This window comes from Antrostomus carolinensis, unplaced genomic scaffold (assembly GCF_000700745.2).
Source record: "Antrostomus carolinensis isolate BGI_N321 unplaced genomic scaffold, ASM70074v2 scaffold28475, whole genome shotgun sequence".
NCBI lineage: Eukaryota > Metazoa > Chordata > Aves > Caprimulgiformes > Caprimulgidae > Antrostomus > Antrostomus carolinensis.
Genome location: NW_010318875.1, coordinates 43,578 through 57,435, shown reverse-complemented (window position 1 = coordinate 57,435; position 13,858 = coordinate 43,578). Strand labels below are relative to the sequence as shown.

The following is a 13,858-nucleotide window of genomic DNA, read 5'->3' as shown; positions in this document are numbered from 1 at the left end:
ATAAAAACCTTCCTGTTTGTTTGAATTAAGCATGCAGTACCAGTTCCATTCACATCACCTTTAGAAAATGATGTTTTTCCCCTGCTCTGCCTCTGTTAATGTGAATGATGCTATCCCTTGGAGGCTGTACATTAAAGCTGGCCAAGAATGAATAATTAGCAGTTCACTTCAGGCCTTGGATTGTTGCTTTTAGTCAAATCTATTGCTTTGTTGCTAAAGCAGTGAAGCCACCTGATTGCAGGAGCTTTTTTCTGGGATGAATTTGGGTGTTACAGAATAAGTCCTCTGAGAGAAGTCTAAAACAAATACTTTAAAGTATATTACAATTAAAAATATCTCCTGCTGGAGAGGGACAGCTCTTGAATACATGCATATATTCTGAGATTTTTTTTTTTTTTAATATATTATTGACTTCCACCCATTCTCCCTGTCTCAGATTGTTGATAATGTTAATTGCATCACTGTGAGGAATTCCAAATTATGGAGAGGTCGGCAGCAGGAAGTGCATCCATGTTCAGCGCTAACACCATCATCCCTAGTCTAGAGGAAAAGCAAGACAGGAACTTGGAGAAGAAAGAAATGGAGCAGAGAAGCTGCAGGTCTGGCTGGAAACATGTGGAGGCCAATGCTGCCATCAGCACTGTTGGGGATAGAGTCAGGACGGACATGTTGCAAGAACAAACGGGTAAGACCTTAAATAACATATTCTGGTCACTCTGCTCTTGACTTTTCTTTGTATTTAAATTACTGTGTTCTTTAAGTATTGCTTGCTGAGCACAAGCAGAGAACTGTCATGTGGTTTTCAGCTGAGCTTTTTTGAAATAAATCTATAGCTGTTAAATGCCACAAAACAAACAGCTATATTTCCTCTGTGGCAATGAAGCATAGGTTGAACGATTCAGACAAATGGATTATCTATTAGTTAAGATAAGATGAGATGAAAATTATCAGAAGCCAAGAGCCAGAATACTGAAATGTAAGTTTTGTCCAGCACTTTTTGCTATAATCTCTAAGATTCAGAAGCAAATATGAGTTAGACTGCATGCTTCTATTTTAATAATATTCTTAGATTTCTATTTTTAATCAAAAGATGTAATACTGTCTATACTTTTCTGCAAATGAAAACATACTTCATGCAGCAAAAAGCATGCAAATTGGAAACACCTTTTGGGTGAAAGGGTAGAGTGGCTATCTCAAAACCAGTGGCAAGAATTCTTACTTTATAGTAGGCCTGAGAGCTTTCTGAATGTGAAAATATTTCAGGAAATCATGGAAAAACTATTTCATTTCAAATTGTATGTTCTATGGCTTAGACAATGTCTTTCTCTTCACAACTGCAACTCTGCTGACATCAAAGAATATTGGGTACAAGCATCCAAGGGCAGTATAAAGTTTCTCTTTAGCTTGCCAATAAGTATGTATCCCATTAATTAGGAATGGGGCATGGAGTTCATGTTAAGTCTTTGAATGTAATTCTAGCACTTTAAACAGTCTCAATGTCTAAAATGTATTTACAGTAACTTTTATGGTTTTGCTCAAATTTAATAGCGGACTATTATTTGTAATTAAACTCCCATGACTAATAAACTGCTTGCTCATAGTTTTTGTTTTCTCCTAAAAGTCATAGAAATTAGGTTTAGTTTTTAAATAAAATATTACTTGCTGGGTATTCATGTCTCGATAAATACTTTTCAAGGAAAGTCCATATCTGGTAATATCTAAAAAATAGTAACAGCCACTTCATGTACCAAATCCATGTGCTAATTATTGTCCTCATCAATTGTTAAATGATGATCAAAGCAATTGATAACTTGTTGTTAAAGTTTTGACAACAATCGCTGTGTCTGTACTTCTGACTGAAACAAGAAAGAGCAGAACTACAACTAAGTATGGTCCTAGAAGTTGTGGGGACTTTAAATTTATACTGTTCCTTAATAAAACCAGCCTACACTGCAGTGAGCTTACTATCAAATTTCTATTTAAAAACAAATATTGAATATAGGCTGAAAAAAAACCAAACAAAAACCCCTCAACATCCCTGTCAAACACCCAACCAAAACCCAACAAAATCCAAAGTGCTTGGGAACTGAAATTTCTAATTCTAGTATACACTAATAATTGGCCCTGATGTTTGTATTGCTTACTGCCTTTTTTTCTGAAATAGAAAAATTCTGTGCTTGTGTCCTTATTTATTTACGTGACTTTGTTCATGTAACATCAACAGGTGCACTTAAGGGAAGAAGACTTAGAAATTACCGTGTCCTACTATATTACAAGTTTTTCCTTAAAAGAAGAGCTGCAGAGGAAAATGTCTTAGGCTATATGAAAATTGCCTCATACATTTTCTTTTAAAAATTAAAGATCTATTTCTTCCACTTTTATTCTTAAAAATATCAAGCCTTGTCTTCACTGATTTTTGCCAAGGGAACCTTGAGAAAACAGAATTAGTTGGAGTGGGTGTTTCTTCAACAGCAAATTGTATAATTTCAAAAAGGACTAGAAGAAATATGAGCTTCATATCAAAAATGATGAAATCAAGGTTTAACTTCCTCCCCACTAGGAGAAAAATGATCTTCAGATACTTTTTGTGGGGTTTTGGGAATTATATAGCAGGAAGAGGAAAAAAATATAATTATTTTCTTTTAGTAATTATCCAATGTATCAAATGCTTTGAAAGTGTGGGTTGTTTGTTGTTTTTTGTGGGGGTTGGGTTTTTTTAAAAACAGTGTGATTTATATGGACTTAGAAAATGCACTTAACCATTCCTTTCATTTATCATAGTAGAGTGTTCTGAAAGTGAAAAATGCACAAATGTCTGTTCAAGGACCCTTCCCAGTCAAGCAGAGAATTTTCCAACTGGTAAGACATTTTCTTCTATCTTATCTTATAAATATAATGCTTTTCTCATTGCTTACTTTTTTTAAATTGAGACAACTGCATCAACATTTACAGTTGTCACTCCTGTAAGTTTATGACATGCTTAATGGAACCTGTGAAGTGTCTAACTTCTACATAAGATTTATTGAGAATGTCACAAAAAAAAAGACAGAAGTAATATAAAAAGACAGAGATAACTTATTAACTGCAATAAAAGCCAGGAACAATTTATGGACTATATTGTAATGGCTAAAAAAAAAAAAATAATAATAATAAAAAAAAAGTTCATTGCTTATTTTATGTACAGGTTTCGGTTCTTGAAATATCTTATTTCTTTAATCTTGTGACCTTTCAATTTTTTTTTAAATTTTTTTTTAATGCTATATTTTCTATTGATTGCAGTTCTTCAGTAAGTAGGTACAGCAGGCTTCCCTTCTGGAGGGCTCATGGCCTGCTCTCTCAGTGGAGGGTCTAGGCACATTTCCCTTCTCTTGCTTGTGGAGGAAGAGAAATAACCATTGTGGGGGGTGGACAAGCACTGAAACAAAGACAGCCCACTGTGATGCACTCTGCTTTCTGGCTTGACCTGACAAATTGCATCAGTGGTAGACATGATGGTACCAGGCATGTGGTTCAGTGTAGTTACATTATTAGTGCTTATGTACTTGTTTGTCTCACTCTGTACAGAATTTGGGTTCTTCTTAATTGGGAGTATGTATCAGAGCTCACAGAAGCAGACAGGAAGACTACTATAGGTGCAATGGGGTTTTGGACCATGTTTCATTTCCGTAAGGCACTGTTAATAGTTCTTTTGGCAGAAGCAGACATATTTCAGGTGTTTTAATCCAATGTAATTATTATTTCAGTAATATTAACTTTTATAAGACTTAAAATGTGTGACAGTAGAAAATTTAACTTGGAGTCAATTTGATTATGTAAAATAAAAAAATAAGTAATAGTATTCTCTTGTGCCAGTATCTTTTACGGTAAAATGAGAAGGCAAAAAATACTGTTACCTAACAGTTATCCGAGTAACCTTCAAAGACTCTAGTTTGTGTTCTTTGTACTAACAATTGACTATATGACCACAGCTTAAACAGAGGTCTTGTAATTCAGTAACACTGCTTTATATTTCTGAGCCATGCTTCTTGACCTTAAAGTAATGAGTAATTTAGGTGCAAGTCATCATAAAACTCCTGGAGACACCTAATCTCTAGACACTAGACTCCTAATCAGATGCAGCATATTTGACTAGAATGTGAAAAATATCTATATTACCCAGTTAAAAGGTGAAACTCAGAAAAGCTGGAATATTTTGGGATGTACAACAATCCTATTTATTGCTGGAAGTGTGACTTTTTTTACACACTTTCAACTGAAATTCGTCCTAAGTGATTATTATTGGTTTATATATGCCTATCTGGGTATCTGAGAACTTCTTTGATTTTCCTTTATTGAGTTAAAATAACAGACATGTAGAATGAAAGCATCTTTATCAAAGATCCTCTTTGTCTGAGAGAAGCTAGCTGAAACTGTACCCTTTGCTGTAGGAAAAGCTTCTCATAAACAGATGTCAAGATCTGAGAACAGGTATCTAGCTTCCTTCAGATATGCTGGGTAAATCATGAAAGTGAGCTTTTAGTTTGACCATTTATCTTTTACAATATTCAATTTATAGAACTTTTTGAAGTAGTGGGGGTGGCATGTAAGATAACCACGAATTTAAGATTAGTATAAAGTGTTGTTAAAACATACTGACCTATCTGTGTTTTGTTTTGGTTTGGGGTTTTTTTGGTGTTTGGCTTTTTTTTTAATTATTTTTATTGCAGATACCTGTTTGCCTTGTTTTTTAAAATATGCATGGGATATTCGGAAATCTGGGTGTGCTCTCAATGTCCATAGAACTGTCTAATCTAAATTACCAATCTGTTTGCTTTTTCCTCTTTTTCTTTTCTCCATCCCCAGGTGTGTCAGTCATCTCCCAAAATTTCTACTGACTCACATTACTCTTCTTTGTATAGTTATAGTTTTTATTATGCAACTGAAAAAATCTTGTGTTTCATGGAAGGCTACTAACTCTACTGGGTAGCAAACATGAAAAAGAAATAGGCAGTAAGTCAATTTTCTGTGCATCTATCTGAAGCTGGAAAAAATAGTTCTTAATGTGGATTCTATGATTTAGAGGGATTTTCTGGTTCTACAAAGCTGATTCACAAAACTTTTAGCACTGATATCCTTCTTCAGATATCTCCTTGAAGTTAACAATGGTGAGACGAAACAGTGGGTGTCCTGATCCCAGGCTCCAAAGACAGCTCAGAGGGCGGCTCCGTCTTCTGGAAAATGACAGCAGGGAGGTGATGGCAGTTTTCAGTGTAAGTCAATTGCTTTGGAATTATTTTATTAAGAGAATACACCCTGTGCTACTGAAATAGTCTGTGAGATACTTGTGTCCCATTTCCATCTACATGCTGTATGCTTAAATTTGAGTGACCAGAGTTTCCTACTACCCAAAACCATCTAGAGACATTGGAAATATTGAAGCATTGAAAAAGACTGAAACACCACATTGAGGTAAAATAAATAAACCCAGCTAAATAACACATTGAGGGGTTTTGTTTTGAAAATGTTCTTTGATTTACATCAAAGGAAATAATGGTTTTCTGTGTCCCTCCCCGCCTTCTTCCCCCCCCCCCCCCCCCCTTTTTTAAAAAAAAAATTGCCATCATATTGACTCTTCACTTCAGTTTCCAGTCACTTGGAGTCATTTGGCATGCAAGTTACCTGGGAAGTCCATTGCTAAGCCAAAGAGGAAGTCTGAAGGAGAATAGCATAAATATTGGATTTCCTAGGGATAGATGGCCATAGCTTTAAACAGCACACAAGAGGGTTGGCCAATTTTTATTACTGTCTTGAATTTGTTTGTATATAGGAAACCCGTCCTCCAAAACCAATGCAGTTTGCTACAAATACAATTTAAAATCTCCTCTTTTAACTTGATGAAAAGGCAGGATGATACCATTTGACCTTCAGTGTCCCTTTTTGTTTGAGCCATGACTTCCAGCCTCCTTCACTAGCAAGCCAAACCCTGAAATCTTAATTAGTTGTTGTTTTATGGCTGTCTGATGCATGTGTCTCTATATGATTTTCCTTTCATGTATTGTGAACTCTCCATCACCAGCCTGCTGATTTCTGTGGCTGTGAAAAAAGTCTGCACTTCTGCTCCTCTGATCTGGCTTTTTTTTAGGGGGAGAATGGGGAAAAGGAGAAGGGATGAGGAAGAGAAGAGCACACAAATAGATGAGATCTGTGGCCTTATTAGAAACAGACTGGGAAAAAGACTTTGAAGGAAGCAAGATTTATAATGATAAGTTTCCTCAGAATGCTGTTTTGATATTCAGCAGTGCATAAAGCCCTTGAGGCTGAGACATTTTAGCATGTGTTGGCAATTTATTAATAGATTTCAGGCTCTCGTTAATATTTAATCTGGTGTAGAAAGGGGCATGCAGAAGATCAAAGCAGTGATGGGGCATGCCTGTTGGAAGAGGCTTAAACTGGACTTCTGTTTTCAAAAGGGAATTACTGTTTTAATCTATTCATGTTGTGTGCATTGAAAATATGGAAAATAAACAGAATTCATTCAGAGATCTTTAAAACTAATGACATAAGTCATGAAAGCAGTGGATCAATTCCATCCTGCTCAGATTACAGAAAATATTTGAGGGACATTTTTTACATTTTTTATTTCTACCCCCCCCAGAATTAGAATCAACTTCTTAAAACGGTTTAAGGACTGATCAAGATGTATTTCATTTTTGTTGTGACAGGAGCAAGGGTGCTGGGAAATGATACAGTAACATTATACCTATTAGCTTTGCATCAGATTTATTATCTGAGATACTGGTTCAGATACTTGTCTCATAAATTGGCACAGTTCTTTGTATTTCCCTGAAGAATGTAGCCAGCATCATTGGACAGCCTCAATTTTAACCTATTAACTGAAGCGCAATCAGACAGTGTATTACTGCTCTTTGGCTAGAATCCACTAAAATATACATTTCTTTCACTTATGTGTAGGTTTATGTAGTCCTCCCTTTTAGCACTTCTGAAATTCCTTATAAAATCCATCATCATCATTTACAATGATCATTGCTCATCTTTGTTAAATGCACAACTTAATGCTCTAGCAACACGAACCAGTACAGATGAGGAGAAAAGGATCTTATGGCATCATTTAAAAAATTATACTCCAGTATATTTGTCTTAATCATGGAAAGAGTAAACTAGGGAATGACTATTCACCGTGTCCTCTGGAACAAGACAGAAGCTACCAGGTTCAAAGGCGCATCAAAGGAGGTGTTTTCATATGTGCACAGAGCTCTGAGGCTAACCTACAGCAGGATATTGTGGATCCTACAAATTTACAGTGGTTCAAGTGACCTATAGAATTTTTAAGTCAAGAAAATCAAACCAACAAACAAAAAGAAACCCTTTCTACTCTTTAATATTAATGCCCAGACATCTGGCAATGGCAGTTTCCAAGTTGTAAGTGTCTCTGTACTAGGAGGGTGTTCTTTGAAAGTACTACTAGATGCTTGCCTGGCTGTCACACTCTATATTGAGAGTGCTGGCCACTATACATAGACGTGTCTGGACCAGACAGGCCTTTAGTCTCAATCAGTGTGGTCAGTCCTGAGGTCTTAATTCCTCTGTAAATTAACCTCACTGAACTGTTGGTACAATTGGTAAGAAAAACTTAGATTAAAACTTGGCTTGTTGTATGTATGTGTTAAACAACAGATATCTCAGATAAAATCCTGGAATTTTTTTTATCCTTCTTAATACATAGCATTTTAGCATAAGTCTTACCTGGTAAGAAATTGTGCTCAAGTCTAGTATAATTGTAATTAAAATATTGTTGGTTTGTTTTTTGTTTTTTTTAGGAGCTCTCTGCCAGACTGCTGTCTATTCACAGTGATCAAGATCTAATAGTGGTGACATTTAAAACTTTTGAAGAAATATGGAAGTTTCTAACCTACCACTCACTGGGTAAAGCTGTTTCACCATAGAACAGTTCAATACACTTTTTTATTCCTCTGTACACAATTTCTGATTGACTGATTTTGAGATTCTTTGTATTAACTCCTAATAGCAGTAAGTAATGTTCCTGAACTGGGTACCAGCGATAAGGTTGGAGAGATGCTCCAACCTCCAGGAGAACCTGCCTTTGTCCTGAAGCAAGTAACAGCTATTGTTCCTGGCAGATGTCTTGTCTAAGTCAGATACTCCAAAATTGGGACATACCTTCTTTCTAAGCAGTCTCTTCCAATCCAGGTGTTTATATCCTAAAGTCAAACCTGTGTTGCAACTTAAATGCTTTTTACGTTTAAGCTTTTACAGGTTTTTCTACTCACTGTAGTTGTGTCAAGGTTACTCTTCTGTCTTTGCACAATGCTATTAGCTATTTGGAGACTTCTTATTTACACTTCCACTCAGTGTTGTTTTCACCCTGAAAACTGAAATCAGGAAAATGAACCCTGATTCCTATAATCGCTCTTCACAAAGTGCATTTTCTAGACCTCTGGACTCTTCTAGTTGTTCCACCTCTTTCCTGAATAGTAGTGAGCAAAGTGGACAGAGTTAGTAAGGCTTCAGAGGAAATATCAAGTAAAACAAAGATTGTTTCATATGCTTTTCATGCTTCAGTTCTGTTTCTAAATCTGAGCATGCCTTTTGTAACAATATGATCCCATTGATTTGAGTTCCATTTTTAATATCCTGGAACTTCACAGGTCTTTTCTGAAGAATAGCATTTGAATCAGATCTTTTTCTCCATTTTATTCACCTGATTGTTTTTCTTTCTTATGTCTTTGGAGAGCTTGTGTTTATTACTATTGAATTTGCCTGTTTACATCAGAACGATTTAAAATAATGAATTTTATTTTTAATTTCATGTTTGCTACTTACTTGCTATTTGTGTTTTTTTTGAAATGCTTCTTAGAGAATTAGAAAAAAAATAATTTCAATCCAGTTTTGCAGAGAAAGCACAAGAAGATTAAGTTTCTTCTTAGGCAAGGCTGTGGCTAAGAGGGAATTGATTCAGCATCTTCCAAAGAGCAGAGTAGCACCTTAATCACTGCCCACTGCCCACCTTTCATCTTCATCATAACTTTTTGCACGAAGGATTCGTTAATGTGTTAATGTTAGCCCTTTAAGTAACAATCTACTGACTATACCATGCTGATTAAGATACACCAATCCAGATCTCCCTATAACTATCACATAGCCTTGAAAGCCCTAAATCCTAATGTAAGAAGCTCCAGTTTCCAAGATCAAGCACTACCTTCTTGTGATTTACATGACTCGGGTATGCAGCATCATCTCTATCCCAAAGAAATTCCAGGAATCTAATACCCAGGCATAGCATCTGCATATATCAGCACAGCTGAATCAGGCAACAGAAATTTAAAGAGAGATTATTTTTTGAGATTATTTCCAGTCATCTGTTATTAAATGGTGCTAAGCACCTGTTGTTTAAAGCTTGCTAGTAATTACCTCTTTCAGACTGCAAGAGGACACAGTCTTCAGCAGGACTGGGTACAGAAAAATTGTGAACCTTTTAGGTGTAGTTTGTCAGAGCTAAGCATTAAAAGTAGCTGTAATGCATGTGACTTAACGGATGTAATTTTGCCAGTACTAGGTAGTAAAATTAGTTATACATTGAGAGTTAAGCAATAATGGAGTTGTTGCCTTGCCCAGTCTCTGACTTTCTGAAATGTTATTTTCTTGTATAATACTGTAAAACTGCAAAGTAAACAAATTGGATTTTTTTTTTCCATAGGTTTTATAAATCATTGCATGGAGAATTTATTCCTTGATCAATCTTTCTGGCTCTGTTCTCAAGAGGAGGAAGAAACAGGCATTGAAGTCTGTATAAATGAAAAATCATTACATTTGATGTACAGAAGTCTGCTAATACAGGAAGGTAAGGAAGACTGTACATGCAAAGGCTAAATTTAGAGAAGCACCTTTCTTTAAAATCCTGAAATCAAATATTAAGACCTATTTAAATACTTAATGAAGATGAAATTTAAATCTAGTCACTCCAAATGCACAAGAAAAAGAAGAGAAAGGAAAAAACCACAGATTGGGTTCAGTAGGATCATAGGGGGATTAGAGACATTCATATGCAACTGGTCCATAAATGGATACCAAAAGGATTAGGGAGGGATGTACATTCCAGCTTGCTTAATATTATTGCAGATCCTGGAGATGTAGAGGAGAGAGCTTACAAACAGTTAGCAGGCTCATGTGCTTCTCCTAAATAGCATCACCTGCTGCCACCATCAGACAGAATTATTGTTGATTACTGCAGTAGAAACATGCAGAATCTTGCAACAGAAGAGGATTCTGCATGTCATCAAACACCTCAGCTCTGCCTTTTTTTTTTAAACTGAAATTGGAACTAGGCAGAAAAGTAAGAATATCTGACAATCGGAAGGAAAATTCTTGTGAAATCTCAGATTTTCAGTCTCTAATTGAATATTACTGATGCTCTTGAAGCCACTTTTAAAGCTTGTATGACACTAAAATGTTACATAAAATGACATCTTCTCTACTTTTCTTTTTAGGGGCATTTTTTGTTTTATGTCCTGACAATCTGATAAGAAAGAGAATGGCTACAGACAATGAAATAAACACTTATTTAGAGACTGGGGCTTTTACTGAAGATGCAACAGGTGGATCTCTGGATGGTGACGTGATTGTACTGTCTAATGCTTCTCCAGAGCCATTGATCCCTTTTCATCAGTAGGTACCTGACTCTAGCTACCTATTTCATATGCATCTGTTTCATATGTACATGTCTGCTTAGACATAGGTGTCTCTAAATAGTACCTTGTTATGGAACATCCATCTTCCATTAACACTGAGAAGAAACACTCTATTTCCTTCCATACCACACAACTGAAATTAATTCAGATGGCTCCAGAGCAGCATTTAAAGATGATTTCTCATCTTGTGAGTTAGAGTCAGGAAAAAAAGCAATATCTGAAATAAAATATATTAACAATTCTAGTTTAGCATAAAATGAGAATTTTCATTTTTTAGGATGCTTGGAAATATGAATAGTAACAGGTAGGATGCTTGGAAATGTCGATGATAACAGGCTAGCAGTGGCTTACTCAACACTATTAATAGCAGCCATCTATCTCCTTAATGCAGTTTGTTTCAATATCATGTCGAAGCTCATAATTGCTATAAAACCAAAATTGCATTAGTGGACTTATCAACAGACTTGCTTCAGGAATCACCAGAAAATCATTCATTCTTGGTGCTTTTAGTAGTTAAAAAGCTGGACTTTTCTATTGACCTTGGGCAGGGAGAAATAGCATGACTTTCTCAGTAAGGTTTGTTTGACTGAAGTAAGACTTCTTTTATTACTAATATTACTCAAAACATAGCTCTGTCTGAAGTGTACAGACATTGCTGAAATAGAAACATAATATTGGGTGGGGTGCATCTGTTTTCAAATGGATTTAAAATATAACTGTTATTGTTACAACATTTAGTGAAGTGTTTTATACGCTAACTTCAATTTATTTTTCTACTTTCAGATGGTTTCTTAAAGAGTATTCTAATACTATCGAATGTACATACAATACTGAATCTAAATCCATCAGGAAAGTTGGTAAGAATTGTCATTCAAACATCAGCATTAAAAAAAAAAACCAACAACAAACCAAACTCATTCTATGCTTTTGTTAGGACAAACTCTAAAGGCTTCAATAACTTTTTTCCCATTGTATTAGGATGGGAAAACAGCTTTCAAAATTACATTGCAGTAAAATTAGTGAGTGCATAAATCTCTGCCCAAGTGAAACTCTAAAGACTTCTCTCCCCTTTTTCCTCCTAAATACTTTATTAAGTAGATGCACAAAGTAATAAAGAGTAATTAAGCTTCTGTAGAGCTGATGAGAGACTTTAAAATAAGAAAATGCACCAGTGTAATTATTGTAGATATTTCCCATGTGTATTGCTTTATGTAAAACTGTCAGAAAAATAAAACTTATACAAGTGGTCTGAGGTCAGAGAGTAAATATGGCTTATTTTCTACCTTACATGTCAGTCTTAATACTGTATTGACTGCTATGTAACTGCAGTTATGTCCCTATTTAATATGTCCCTATTTATCCAATAGGGATTTTATTAGTTGGTTCAAATGTTTTTTTGAATATTGAACATCGAATATCAATTGGAACAACTCTGGCCCAAGTTCAGAGCCCTTTATAAGAGGGAAAGTAGGGTCTTAAGTAGGGCCTTTTTGTTGCTTCATGAGGGAATTTACTAGAATTTTGAAAACATTTTAGACTTTGCTTTCTAATGGCTGGGAAATTACGATTTCTATGCTGTTATTTACAATTCTAACTGCTCAAATGAAACTGATTAGGCTTGGATGCTTTAGATCTTGCCACACTGGATGTGTAACTCACGAGTTCTAGGAATGTCTTTTGCTAAATATGGTCTTCTGCTGAACTGCTATTCTATTAAGTGTACTTGTATTGTTAAATTACTTTATCTGCAAATATTATCTCCTTATTACACAGCAGTAGGATCCTGTCTAGCTGTAATGAATTATGAAAGTATTCTGTTAGAAGAGTTGAGTTTTCAGGAAGGGGACAAAATTGAGATCCTTGGCTACTTCATTGAATGCATGGAATGGTTTCTTGGAAGACATGTGTCTACTGGCCAAACAGGTTTTGTAAAGACAAGTCATGTTACACTGGATTTATCTAAAAAGTAAGTGGTATGTATTTAAATTGTAAATAAAAAGAGACTTAATTCCTTGAGCTTTAAAAAACTGAATGTTAAACTTAGGTTTGTTTGGAGTTTTTTAATTTTGGATTTTTAATGAGAATTGTCATGGTGTATGTCAGTCAAAATAAATACAAAGAAATTTGTATGTGAAGCCTGTTTAAACTTTGGAAAATTTTATCAGCCTGCACTCAAGTTTCTTACTGGGAAAAGGAGTTGCTGTAGTTATACCTGGTTCAGTCTCTATTCTTTGGATCACAAGATCCAAGAAGCTTTCCTCTTCCAAAAGATTCAATTTTTACTGTTTTTTCAAGATCTATGTTAAAGCATCCAAATTCTGCTGTTCTTGCTAGTACCCTTAATTACAGGCCTTAACTTATTTCAAATGTGACTCCTCCTAAAAATAATGGCTCCTAATGTAGAAAAACCTGTAAAATGCATGTATTTCAACATGCCTTGGCACCATGTAAATAGGCTACTCCTATTAATATGTCTGGACTGTTTGCATGCTGAAACAAGGTGTTCTTAAATGTTCTTTGCAGGTCCATTTAATGTGTAACTCTAATCTTATATTAGAAAACTAATATTATAATGTCCTTAAAGATTTGTGGTTTTAATAAATTCTCTCATTAAATGCTATACCATGACGCAGACAGACACAAAACTGTGATATGACAGAAACTGTTAGCTGCAATCATAGCTACTATCAGTTTGTATTTTTATTAATATGACTGATACTAATTTTGAACACAACAGGACCTATAATGTAAAGACTATATTAGTTTCTCTAACAAGCTCCAATTTGACTGATGCAGTGAGCTCTTCAAGCCAAATCTGCTTTCAGACACTTTCAAAGTTGCTCCTTTCTTTGTTAGACCACAAGACCTGAATTTTCTTGAAGCAGAAGAGCTATCTTTTTTTTCAAAAGAAACTAATTTGGAAGAAATCATACATTTATTGAAACAAACTTCCATCACAGATGTTTGCTCTGTGTATCGAATAGGTAAGTATGAGCTTTATTCCTTTAACTGTACAAGATACATATGCATTTCCTGTATCCCTGTTATAACTGTTTGGGTTTTTTTTTCTTCTATTTCAATGAGATTCCAGCCTTTACACCTACTTTGAAATATCTTGGTATTCAGTTTGATTGTAGATAAGGCATTTAAAA

At 35.1% G+C, this 13,858-nt stretch overlaps 1 protein-coding gene across 1 annotated transcript in view; it reads left to right on the top strand.

The window, feature by feature from the left end:
- The first annotated feature begins 480 nt into the window (after positions 1 to 480).
- SH3TC1 (SH3 domain and tetratricopeptide repeats 1) overlaps positions 481 to 13,858 on the top strand; it is a 26,875-nt gene continuing 13,497 nt past the window's right edge. Inside the window, exons 1-9 of the mRNA XM_010169086.1 lie at positions 481 to 685; positions 2,785 to 2,859; positions 5,122 to 5,249; positions 7,818 to 7,923; positions 9,716 to 9,859; positions 10,506 to 10,683; positions 11,490 to 11,563; positions 12,480 to 12,672; positions 13,563 to 13,690. Coding sequence (XP_010167388.1) covers positions 481 to 685; positions 2,785 to 2,859; positions 5,122 to 5,249; positions 7,818 to 7,923; positions 9,716 to 9,859; positions 10,506 to 10,683; positions 11,490 to 11,563; positions 12,480 to 12,672; positions 13,563 to 13,690 — 1,231 coding nt within the window. The remainder of the gene's footprint in view (positions 686 to 2,784; positions 2,860 to 5,121; positions 5,250 to 7,817; positions 7,924 to 9,715; positions 9,860 to 10,505; positions 10,684 to 11,489; positions 11,564 to 12,479; positions 12,673 to 13,562; positions 13,691 to 13,858) is intronic.